Source organism: Danio rerio, chromosome 16 (assembly GCF_049306965.1).
Source record: "Danio rerio strain Tuebingen ecotype United States chromosome 16, GRCz12tu, whole genome shotgun sequence".
Classification (NCBI taxonomy): Eukaryota; Metazoa; Chordata; class Actinopteri; order Cypriniformes; family Danionidae; genus Danio; species Danio rerio.
Window position 1 is genome coordinate 37,463,159 of NC_133191.1, and position 13,957 is coordinate 37,477,115.

Here is a 13,957-nt window from a genome sequence, read left to right on the forward strand (position 1 = left end):
GATGAAAAGACAACAACAACGCACGCATATGTAGACTTTTTGTAAACAGTTTTGTTGTTTAAATATGCTATTGCATTAATGTGCATACATGCTTTATAACCCGAAAACAAGGCGTATCTCACTGCCTTTATGTTGACAAGGAAAAAAGAATAGAAGAAGCGCGGTCCTCTTATGAAACTACTGAATCAGCTGGGTATCGATTGTGCATAAGTGTTGCTGTCTGTGTTGTTACAATTGTAATATTTAATGCTATTGTTATATTCAAGATTTGTACATTCATACAGCTCTGGATAACTTAAAACAGCGATTAGACCTTCAGAGCGGCATTATGCTTCCTAAAGTAAAGCGAAACGGCTATAAACTCCGGCAAGATAGAGTGATTATATACAGAGTCATATACCTTTATCTATAAATAAAGTATAACTATAGAAACTGTGTTCATCTTAACTGAAAGCTTCGTCCTGTTTCCTGGCCTCAAGCATCGCGCTGTCAGTCAGCACGTAACGTTAACTCTCAAAGGTTCAAACAGAAAGCGCAGAGCAAGGTTACAGAAAAGTTTCCTCTGCAGAGGAGTCGGGGCATCTGATGAACGCCCATTTCTCTCTGCGCAGCCACATTAACAACAATGCTTTGACAGCACTGGCAATGTTTCTGCCGTTGTCTGTTGTCAAGAGGGGTTAAGTTGGTTTTGTTTTTGATATTCCTGACACATTCAGACAGTCCCTTACTAAGAGCTCCGTGCGAGCTCTCCCGGTTAAACGCTAATTGCGAGGGCTTAAACGGAGCAGTGCTCGTAATGTCGAGCGGAAAAAAAGTATTTCCTCACGTTCTTCTTCAACTAGCTCAACTTTTGCAGGCACGCGTGACGTTATTGAAAAGGAAGTCACGGGGTGTGTCGCGATTCTCCCTTATCACACCGCGACACAGGATCGTAGATCTGAGTGTCGCGATTTCGATTTTATATCGTGTATCGTTACAGCCCTAATAGGAAGCCAGTGAAGCTGTTGTAAAATGGGTGTAATGTGACATAGAGGGGGTTTTTGTGATAATATGGGCTGCAGCGTTTTTTACCAGTTGTAATTTATTGAGAGTTTTTTTAGGGAGGTGATACAGAAGGGAATTACAGTAATCTAAAGGGGATGTGGATAAACTATGAACAAGATTGGCAGCTGAATGAGGTGTAAGGGAAGGACGCAAATGATTTATATTTGAAGGTGGAAATAAGCGGACCGGGTGACATTATTAACATGTGCCGTGAATGAAAGGGTGCTGTCGAAGATGACCCCCAGACTCTTAACCTGAAGGGAGGTGACAGAATCATCTGTAGGAATAGAAAAGTTATGTGATTTGTTTAAAGTGGATCATGTACCTATAAGTAGAATTTCAGTTTTATTGTCATTAAATTTCAGAAAGTTTGTGGAGTTTGTGGTTGGGTTTGGTTGATAGGTAGAGCTGGGTGTCATCTGCGTAGTAATGAAAATGAAAAATAATAATAATAATAATAATAATAAATTAATTAAATAATATTAACTCAATTCTCTAAATGACACTATTTTCACTTTAAACTTGGAACAAAATATTATAAGACCTCTTGAGAACAACTATGCAAAGGGATATTGAAACTGTAACAATATTCCTCCAAACATCTGAGAAAACAACATTCATATCAGCAGCAACGGAAAGTAAACGTTCACAAACAGGGTGTGATTTAGGAAAAAAGTGAAGGAAAGCCATTTTCCAACACAAACATGCAGAGAAAAGAACAAAGGACCTTCTGAAGTTTCCTTAAACTTCTCGCTGCTTTTCTTCTTCCTCCACTTCCAGGGTTTGAAGATCTTCCCCAGGGTAGAGAACTTTCCCTTGCGTTTGGGAGGAGGAGTGCCATCCCCTGCCGTGCCCCCTTCACTGCCCATGGTGCTGTGCTGGTGCTCGACTTCATCATCTGGAGGAGAGACAGGGACACGTCAAACACAGCCGTATCAATGGCTCCAACAGGCCTTGGGTCAGATGGTTTACGTAACTTCATGTTTATGCAAGCATATTAGACATAGCGTGCCACATCAGAATGAATTGTAACATCATATGAAATGGACCAAACACACTGTCCTATATATACATCTGCGTCCTGGGCACTGCTCTGAATCCAAAGACATTTTGTTCAACATATAGATGCAAACAGAAAAAATGCTTAAGAGTGAAAGTTAAAGGATTTTATCATCCATTATATATAGACCATTTCAGTGTGGTCATGAACATTTTCTGCTTGTTATCAAACTATTTCATAACTGTAACAAGAGGCAATTCAATCATAATTTAATGCTAAAACAGCTATTATAACATTATTTATCCATATGTGGCTCTTTTTGGATTCTTAAAAGCTATAGAAATTAAAAATGTACAACAGTAAATACGTTGGGACCATTGTTATTGTTTATATCCCACAAAATGGTCTATAAAATGGATATTTTTTGTATAAGGAGTTATTTATAGGGTCCAGCTTTCTTTCTTTCTTTCTTTCTTTCTTTCTTTCTTTCTTTCTTTCTTTCTTTCTTTCTTTCTTTCTTTCTTTCTTTCTTTCTTTCTTTCTTTCTTTCTTTCTTTCTTTCCAACAAATCCTCTGAGTAAAATTTTCTTAGTTCAGAGAATATTTAGTCCCTCTTTAAATAAGGGAAAACAGGTTGGTAAAACGTAAAGCTGCTGTTTGTGGGGTTGCTTAATGATCCTCTGCTGAGATTTTGAGAGATTCGATATATTATATTTATATTATTATCATTACATAAATCACATTGAAAACTCAATTAACCCTATTAATACCTAAAACCCAGTATTTAAAATTCTAATGACAGCTGGCACAAAAGCACACTTTTCTTTACTTGATGTTGCCCAAAACGGTTGGAATAGTTGAAATTTTATATTTAAGGGATGGAAACAATCTTCAACATTGACATGTGCTTTGTTTAATTCTCATTAAAAACATTTAATTTAGTTGTCTTTATGATTTACAACCGCACTGGCAATTTTTACTACTCTACATAGTTTTTGCTTTTAACTAGCAACAGTCCATACCACGCACCATGTAAAATCCACAACACTTTCGACCTAACTTTTTACTAACTTATTAATAAGCTGCAAGTAAGGAGTTTATAGAGGCAAAGGGCAAAGTTTGTTGATATTGAGAATTGAACCTTAAAAGGGAACACTTATTTATTATCACTTATGTTATTTTATTTTTTGAAAATAGGCTTATTTCACAAGTCACCCAAGTATACATAGATGGTATTTATTTAGGGGTTTTTAACCTTTAATAAACCGAATAGTGCAGAGAATTGACAGGAAATAGTTGGAAGCAGAGAGAGAGGAAGGGTCGACAAAGGACCTCGAGCTGGGAAATGAACTTGGGTCGCCGTGAGCACCATGGTGCTATATGTTGGCGCACTTAACCACTAGGCCAGTGGTTCCCAACCTTTTTCTTTGGGGCCCCCCCCATAAACATATACAAACATTGGAGCCCCCCCACCATATAAATACACACGCACGCACGCACACACATATGTACTGTGTGTATATATATATATATATATATATATATATATATATATATATATATGTGTGTGTGTGTGTGTGTGTGTGTGTGTGTGTGTGTGTGTGTGTTTGTGTAATATTAATATATAGTAATATGTATAGAAAATATTAATTAATCAGTTTTAACTTGTCTTGGCCTTCAATAAAACCAAAATTTAGGTAGGCTTTGTCATACTGTCTAATCTTCGCCTCTGAAGAATCACAGCATTTACGTTTGTCTGCCATTTTTGTTTTGATTTTGCCTTTATGACACGTTGACAAGCAGATTGCCTGAGTGAGCAAAATTTAAATAATTATTTAAAGTTATTTATTTTAATTATTTTCACTATTATGTTGGAATTTTAAGCATGTGTTTAGATTATTTTTTATTTTTTGGGCTGCTCGATTTTGGGAAAAATCATAATCACGATTATTTTGGTCATAATTGTAATCACGATTATTCAAAACCATTGCCAGTTAAAGTCAAAATTATTAGCGCTCCTGAGATTTTTTTTTTATAAATATTTCCCAAATTATGTTTAACAGAGCAAGGAATTTTAACAGTATTTCCTATAATATTTTTTCTTCTATTTGTTTTATTTTAGCTAGAATAAAGACAGGTTTAAATATTTTGAAACCAATTTAAGGTCAATATTATTAGCCCCCTTAGCAAATATATATTCTGATTGTCTGCAGAATAAACTACCGTTATAATGACTTGCCTTATTACTCTAATTAAGCCTTTGAACTGCACTTTAATCTGAATGCTTGTATTTTGAAAAATATCTAGTAAAATATTATGTACTGTCATCATAGCAAAGACAAAAAGAAATCAGTAATTAGAAATGAGATATCAAAACTATTATGTTCAGAAATAAGTTAATAAAATATTCTTTCCATGAAACAGAAATTGGGCAGGAAAAGGTTTGCTAATTTTCAAGAGGGCTAATAATTCTGACTTCAACTGTATACATACAGTTATTTTCCACCCTGCAATGGAAAGAGAAATAAATACAATAGAATAAAAATATGAAACAAACTGTGCTTTAAGCATCTTCACTGTAAGAAAAACCCTTTAGCTACAGCATTCCTTCAGTCAAGAGCAGAAAAGGTTTTCTCGTTGTGTTTGTTTAATAATAATAAAAACAGGCGGCAGAAGGATTATAGCGCGCTGTATCTTTAATGGTTTCTCTTTCACGTCTTTTGATCCTCAACTCGTTTGTTTATTACACAAATGAGGGTTAATGTAAATAATCAGTAAACACCGCGTTTTGACACCTATTTGACCATTAAAGCGTTCACGTTAAGATGACTTTAGATCTGCGCTCCTTTGCTCGTCTCAGTGTGTGAATGCTGACCGGCCGCATATGCTTCTGACTGCGTGATCGTGCTGCACACACACATAAGCTCTTTCGCGCTTTTAAGAGCAACACGTGTACAACTGTGGCGAAATATGATGCAATAATCATTTATCTCGATTAATGCTTTTTATAATCGTTTGAAACCGAAATCTAAATCGGATTTTCGATTAATTGCAAAGCCCTTTATAATAGTGGACCATTTTTATGCCTTTTTCTACCTCAATACTTATCCTCTCCCGCGCCCCCCCTGTGAACTCTGGCGCCCCCCTTAGGGGGGCGCGGACCCCAGGTTGGGAACCACTGCACTAGGCTATTGGCGTCGACTTTTACCCCCTTTTTGAATACATTAATCTGATCTCTGGATCTGTCAGGAGCTCTTTAGATTAGCTTAGCAAAAATAATTGAATCGGATTAGACCATTAGCATCATGAAAATTGAAAAGTTGCTATTTTCTAGGGAAATGTAGCTAGGAACTATACTGATTATTCCGGCGTAATAATTAAGTAACTTTGCTGCCATACCATGGCTACAGCAGGCACAATGATAAAACATAGTGCTGAAAAATAGTCAATAGATAGGTAACACCACAGCATAATATCATTGTGTCTACTGCAACCATGATACTGCAGAAAAGCTCCTTGATTATTGAGCTGGAATGAGAGTATAGTTCCTAGCCATTTTGAAAACAGCAGCTTCACATTTTCTGACAGTCTTCGCACACAATTTAACTACAGAAGAGTCAAGCTTTAAATAGCAAACTTATCAAAACATTTTTTAAACCGAGGTGCTAATGGTTTAATCCAATTTCATGCTTTATGCTAAGCTAAGCTAAAAGCTCATCCACCAGACCAAGAGACCAGCTGCAAGAATCAACTGTTTAACTCTGGCTGACTTTTAAGTATATATATATATACACACACACACACATACATATACACACATACATATACATATATATATATATATATATATATATATATATATATATTTTTTTTTTTTTTTTCATATATATATATATATATTCATATATATATATATATATATATATATATATATATATACACATATATATACATATACATATATATATACATATATACATATATATATATATATACATATACATATATATATATATATATACATATATATATATATATATATATATATATATATATATATATATACATATATATATATATATATATATATATATATATATATATATATATATATATATATATATATATATATATATACACACACACACACATACATATATACACACACACGCATATATATATATATATATATATATATATATATATATATATAAATATATATATATATAAATACATATATATACACATACATATATATACACACACATATAATAATAAACACTGCACTTCATCCTATATCTCACTAAAACTAAAATGTATTTTCCTATATCCCAGAAAACCACAGGAAATTAAATCTAGTGACCAATAATGGCTGTTATGGACCAATTATCACTGTAAAATGATTATTAAACCATCGTGATCCATCTCTATAATCTACAGCATGTCATATTTAGTCTCATCAAACGAAACATGCCAAACACACTGTCCCACATATGCAGCTGCGTCCTGTGCGCTGGTCTGGATCCAAAGACGCCCTCAAGCACGAAATACTTGACACCACAATCCTTCTCCAACCTCAGTATCAAAACATACTAAACTGCTGAGCCTCAAGCGAGTCGGTATTGTTTTAGACCCCAGCGCAGAGTGTTTTCTGGAGGCTGTCGTGAGAAGACGAGCAGATCCCCATTGCGGAGCTCCATCACATCTCAGTATGGGCTCAGAATGATCTGTGAAACGCTCGCATTCCTCACTGTCCTGCACTGCCAAAGGACTCACTATCACACATTTCTGGCCCATTTAATAGGTGCTGAAAATGGCTTTGAGCTTTAGACAGGGATGGAATGAACTGTACTTTCCTCTGTACAATGATAAAGACACTGAGCATCCTATAAAGAGCTTTATGAGGTGAAGTATGTACAGGGTGAGGACAAATAAAGGTGCTGTATTGATAATAAAATACCATAATATGTTTGCAAATATTTAAGAAACATGCAAAGAGGACATTCTTGTTTATCTGAAAAACAATGTTAAAGTCAAATACTCTGCTTTGAAAATGTGCATTACATGCTGGAACGGCTGTCTTTGTTTTGGTTCTTTTAAACCGTCCAATGCCAGTTTAGCCAATTTTATTTCAGCATCCCGGGTTAGAAGAGCAAATGTTGTATGGTAACCAGGGCCCTGGCCCTATAACAATACCGCATTTCAGATCAAATAATTTCAACCTTGTTGAAATATTATTTTAGACAATATTACAACTTCGTATTAATTATCACAACAACAACAAAAAAAGAATATAATATAACCTCAACTAAAGAAACAAAAATACAGTCATTAATTGAGTGGTTACTGTTAGCTAAAGATAATCCACAGCATTTCAAATTATTTTGTAAAGACTAGACTGTTACTATCGTTTCTGGTACAAAGAAATATTTGAGCTTGTCGTCTTTTCAAATCACTTCTTGGACACCACCTTATACTTGTCACTTATAAAAGTAGCAGGTGTGTAACAAAGCCCGGTGAACACAGGATGTCCAGTCAGACCCATGTTGTGTGTATAAAATCTACACCTGCAACCCACATATAGATCCCGCATACACACACACACACACACACACACACACACACACACACACACACACACACACACACCATATATGAACCATCACTCACACAAATTTCTCAGTATATATCAGAAACCTCTGATATCCATGGCAACACACAGCACGTAATTGCTATTACATCATTTTAATTTGCTCAGCCTACAGTGCTCAAAAGCTGAAGAGAGAGATTACTTGCTACATAGGCCAGAAAAAAGCCAAACATTACCAATTTTACATTTACAAATATACAAAATTTTTATGTTTAATGATGATATTTTTCTTAAATTGCACTGATGATGAAACAATATATTGCACAATATATTGCTTGAGCATCAATATCGTAATATGATCATTCACAATGGGATAAATGCACAGCTAGTGTTTATTCCCATACTGATAAGCTTCCGGTGAACGGTTAATGTGACTTTTTTCAATTTTATACGGTTCTTTTTACAGCATCGATGTTGTAATGCAATTAAAATACAATCAGTTAAACAGACTTCAGCTTTCATTTAGTTGCTGAAGCATAAAACACGATGAAAGACCGTTTACACACACGCCATCACAATCAGCAGGCTAGCGCAGAAACGCCATTGAAAATACTGGGGTAAAATAAATGTTCATATTTTAAAGACATGGCATGGAAAAAAATGGATTTTAATGCATTGCTTCTTGCACACTTTATATTGTATACCATTTAGGTAGTGTAGAATGTTGATTTTTAAAAACAGGCCTTAAACATGCTGATTTTGTAGCTGCATACTAGTGTTGTTGCGATACTATTAATTAATCTTATGATACTGTACCAGCTGAAGTATCACGATTCCAAGTAGTATTGCGATACTGTAATTCATAACTCAAATTACAAAGAAAATGGTCAGAAATACTATATTTCATGTTATAATAGGCCTGTTAAATGTAATTTATAATATTATTTGCATCACACTTCACCTAAAATGAATTCTATCTTTTTGATTATTTTGTAGATGGTCGACCAACAAAAATACATTAAAATAATGATACAGATTTTACCAAATGAAATTTGTTACAAAAGAGCATTTTCCAACAATATTAGGCTATATGAAGTGGTCAAAAAATAGTTTCAATGATTCCTGTTGCTTTTTTTTTGGTTTTATAAGGTGAAAATCCAAAGTCATTTAAAATGTCACTTTGTGAGTTGTTCTTTTAAAGAGTTTGTTGTGGTTGTTGTAGCTACTAAATCATATTAACAGGAACAGAACCAAACTGCTTAATATGTGCGTTCAAACTGAAGCCTTAGAAAATGTGTAATAGGCTACCAAAAAATTCAAATTCTACATGGTTTTGCAACTTAAAGGGCTCCACACACATATAAAATGGTTTATTGTTGCACAAACGTGTGAGCATTTTAGTGACTTTTCCACAAGCATCATTATCTATTGTAGATAAACCAATAATGACAATACTACTGTTTACGAACTACAGTGGCACCCCAAGTATTTTGATGCCACAGTATCACGATTCTACAAAAATATTGGTAAACCATGCAACCAGAAGCACTTGACCCATGTTACTGACAATTAAAAGTCCTTATGCTTACTCCTGAACAAACCCTATAGTAATGTCGCAGAATATGTAATGGTGGGTCTGGATTATGATTCATCATTTACATGTGTTTTTGAGGCCTGTGACTGTATGAGGAATTTAAAAGCATTAAGGCATAAGAAATTGCGCCATTGATAACTATCAATGACAATAACTAATAACAATTAATATTACTGAATTATTTGTTTTTATTTCGCAATATAGAATGGCAGAATAACAAAATATCACAATGTTAGATTTTTCAAATTTTCCAAATTAACAATGTCCATAACGATTGAACACTTCCACAAGACTTCCACCATTACTAAATGTGTTTAGGTTTCGTTGTATACCTGGACTCCAGCTACGATGGCATCTTGTCTGAAAGCAGCAAGCCATACAAGCTTCCCTTCCCGTTGACGTCTCCAAAAATCAAATAAAAATGTCGAAGCACAAATGAAAAGCTTTCAAATCCTAGAGTCCAATGCGTCTGAACATGACCCTACATCCAACAACAGCTCAGATGGAAAACCGAGGAACAGCCAGTCTCACAACTCCAAAAGTGCGAGGACGTCTGGTTTGCCGAGTACATGAGAAGTGTAAAACCCAGAAAATATCACTGCGACCAGAAAAAGAGCTGCTCCCATTGATGGCTAATGTATATCCGCAATCTGAATCATCCAAACCTTTGAAAAGACAATCGGCGAATGACGCACATTGAGAAAACAAACCAATGTAAAACGCAGATCCAGCTGCATTAAACTAGATTTTAGCCCTTAATGGATCAGACGTCGCTAAAAGTGGAGAGATAAGTGAACAGGATCTGGAAGGAATGATAGGCGTTACAGCTGAAGATGTCACTTTAAAGAGCAATCTGTGTCGAGGCTGTGCTTTAATGGCAGGGAGAGATTGAGATTGCCTTAGGAAAACAGAGGGAGGCGAGGCCTGGGAAACAGAGGGAGGAAACGGCCCTCCACCCTGATCCTGAAGCGGGAGGGAGAGGTGAAGAGAACCAAAACCACCCCCTCCCTGAGTCCACCTCAGCATGAGACGGGAAAACAGACAACAGCGGATAAATAAACATCACACATGCTTTTGCTGGAGTCCGTTTCAAACAGATGTGCTTTTTAACTTGATTTTATCACATAGGGAGGAATAATACAGATTGTACAAACTTTTGTAGATATCGTTTTTCTCTTATGTGGATTGGTGTTATTTGAACCACCGCTCAAAAAAATTTTTTTTTTATGTTTTTGAAAGTAGTGTTTGTAACACTTTAGTTTAAGTCACAATTAATGCTATTAACTACTGGCTTATTACGTACATATTTTGCAATATGAACTGTGTTTTTATAGTTAAAGTTTATAAAAGTGTGATTTCATACAACATTTTTTTTTAGCTTACCCAAAATTTAAACGCAATTACTACATGACTAACTACTAATAAGCAGCCAACTAGCAGTGTATTGAGCGAATGGTATTAGTAAATGGTTTGTTAATAGAATGATATTTGACTTGGGCCCAAACCCAATTCTAATTTTTACTCCTACCCCTTTCTCTTGGCCCTTGAACCAGAGTGTGAAGGTGAAGGGCTTTAAATTTTACCCCTAAAGACTGGTTTAAACTCCTGCTAAGTGTTCGGCATGACTCACGGAGCATGCCTTGCACATTGCTGTGCATTTATACTTGTGCACGCTGTTTATGTTCCTCTGTCATAACCCTTCCAAAACGCTAGTGGGCAGTAGGTGTTTATGTTCCTCTGTGTCAAATTTCTTCGCTGGTGTTTTTTTTAGACTGCTTCATTAATGAACAAGTGGCTTAAACTCACTCATTTTGAGGCAGGAACCGGCGGACGTGCAACGATTTTAACCAAAAGGTAAACACAAAACAAAACTTGTCATCTAAAGCTCCATCACAGGACCCGGCACATGTAAACACTCGCTCCAACAGACTCGAGCGGCTCTTGGTCCCACCTACACTCATCAGCGCTACCAAGCCGACCAATCACAGAGTTTGCACTACACGTCGTTTTGACGCGTAGTTATATTTTTTCAAAGATGTTCAGGACTATGCGTCCATGCGAAGGCTGCGCCGTAGCATATGTGTGTGTTTGACACAGAAGTATAAATCAGCCTTAAGAAATGCACTACAACACCTGCACATGTCATCATATGTCATTGTGATCTTTTCATTCCAGTTGCATTATTTTTTTGGTATTTATCATGACCATATTCATCTAAACACACAAAAACAAAATTAACATTACCAGACACTGTAAAAAGCGAATTCCCAGCCAGGGTATTCGAGTGTCAGAGTAATTTTTTTTAAAAAGCATGATTGTAAAACACCAACGCTGCTATGAAAATATTAAAACAAATTAAAGTCCTACATCTTCAAGCTAAAGAGAACTGCGAAAGGGAAGGGCAAAGGGGTAAAATTGGAATTTGGCCTTAAAGTGGTATTAAAGTCTTTTATGCTCGATAAGGCTCAATAAGTTGTTGTAAAAAAAAAAAAAAAAAAGAAAGAAAAACAAAACAGCAATATTACTTATTAAAATAACTGTTGTCTGATTTAAAATATATGTTTTTAAACAACTTATTCCTGTGATGGCAAAGTTGGATTTTCAACAGGAATAACCCCAATATCAATAATGGCACATGAAGTCCTTAAGAAATCATTCTAATATACTGATTCAGGGTTGTTAGAGCTAACAAAAACTGAGATCATTAAATAAATAAATAAATAAATAATTACTTATGAAAAATAAACAGCGTTTTTTTTTTATAATCATTTCTTTTTTCCATAGTTCTGTAGTTTGATTTCTATTCATATACGATTGATTTCACGCAAAACCTAAAAATAACATCTGATATCTAAACCCTATTTTTAAGCAGCATAAAAAAATAAAAGAAATAAAGAGTAGAAAACTTTTGAAAAGTAGAGTTGTGAATGTAATATTATAATTAAGCGAGTCCCGCTTTCTACTTTTTGTGGTACGATATATGGCACCAAAAAGTATTGCGATAAATGATATTATTGTCATTTTAAGACCATTTTGACACTACAATATCATCACAATGCAAGTAAACACTTCCAAAAGCACATAATATTTTATTCTTAATAATATTTCATATAATTATAGTCATTTTAACATTTTAATAATTGGAATCAGCTTGTGAAAATGTATATCCTAAACAAACAAATAAATAATAATAATAAAGTTAACAAAAATGTCCAAGGTAAAAAGAACTAGAAAAATGGAACAGATCTATTTTCAGTTGTCAGGCACCCACATAAAAATATACTATAGTAATTTATAGTAAATACTGTTTTTTAATGCTATTTTACTATACTTACACTGACACCTCCAATAGAGATAAAAAGCCTGTGCAATCAGCTGAAATGTGGCTAGAAATATTTTTTTGTGTATGGCCGATGTATATTGCATCACTAAAAATGATTGAAGACATGTCCATGTGTTGTGCGATAAGTCGATATACTGATTATTAAGTCTAATTGTAATACTTCTATCTGTTAACATGTTTATTAGTATATACCAATATAAAATAAAATAAAAATAACCAACTGGTTTTTAGCAAAACAACAACAACAACGCATTACAATACTAAAAAATACATGAAGTCTAATCAAATAAAGAAACATTAGTCAACATCATCCAATATTCTTAAATTTTAGTGAATTATATATAGTTTAGGTCTGATCATGCATTCATTGCACCACCAAAACCCACTCTTACAACACGGCAAAAAAAAGCCAAATCTGGAATAACTCCAAATTTTCCCACTGAAAGATCCCAGTAGTTTGAAAAGCAGTTTAAGCGTTCCTCAAAGGATGTGCCACTGCCTGCTTATTCCACCATAATGAGCTTGGCTTTCCTTCCATTGGCCGAGTGATTTGAAGGAGCTCTTAACTACATTACCTAACCAGACTGAAACAATCAGGCTCTTAATCTCAACAGCAAGAACTCAGAGCACCACCAGATCACCATATCATCAGAAAATCTGAGTTGTTCAGCATTTAAGTGGAACAATTGGGTACAAACTCAGAAATCAACAACCAAATAACTATGCCAAGAATGTTGGTACTATACTTCTGCTTCACCAACTAGGGCCTTTTCATCAATGCTGTTTTTGAAGGATGCCACTGTCTGATGCTCATAAAACAAGTTAACAAATTAAAAACGTTTGCTGTACTTTTACATGTACTTTGTAACATGCTGAGCTCCGGTCTCTGTGTATACAATGATAACTTTATTTAGAAGCAATGTTCCTAATTTATCATGACGACTCTCACTAGAAAAACAATGCATGAATGGACATTAGGCAGTGTATAATTATCAGACCTATAGACTTAGTAGACATAGACTTATGTTGTTATGTAAAAATGAGAATTGGACTAATGTAATATTTATTAGCAATGGTCAGCACATAGAAACAAAGCGTAACATGCTGGTGGCTGACTGAGATTTGCTTGTTGTATTGCTTCTGGGATATCAGAATAGAATGTAAAGGCACCACCCTCTCCTGGAAAGCAGCTCATTCGCATTTAAAGGGAGATGGTTAAAAAAACGATGCATTTAAGCTCACACCAAAAAAGGGCCATGTTTGATAAGTTATAATATATGCTATGTGGGGTTCTTTGAGCTGAAACTGATCAATTCTTGTGGCATCAGAAATTTGGATCACAATTTATGAAAAAGAGACTAATGTATCCACACTACAGCCATGAGG

General features: G+C 34.8%; 1 protein-coding gene across 11 annotated transcripts in view; it reads right to left on the minus strand.

Moving 5' to 3' along the window:
* phactr4b (phosphatase and actin regulator 4b) overlaps positions 1 to 13,957 on the minus strand; it is an 88,013-nt gene that overhangs the window by 35,021 nt on the left and 39,035 nt on the right. For 9 of the 11 annotated variants that reach the window (XM_009292434.5, XM_005158334.6, XM_068213918.2 and 6 more), the window contains 1 exon segment: positions 1,772 to 1,942. In XM_009292434.5, coding sequence (XP_009290709.1) covers positions 1,772 to 1,942 — 171 coding nt within the window. 11 annotated transcript variants of the gene reach the window in all.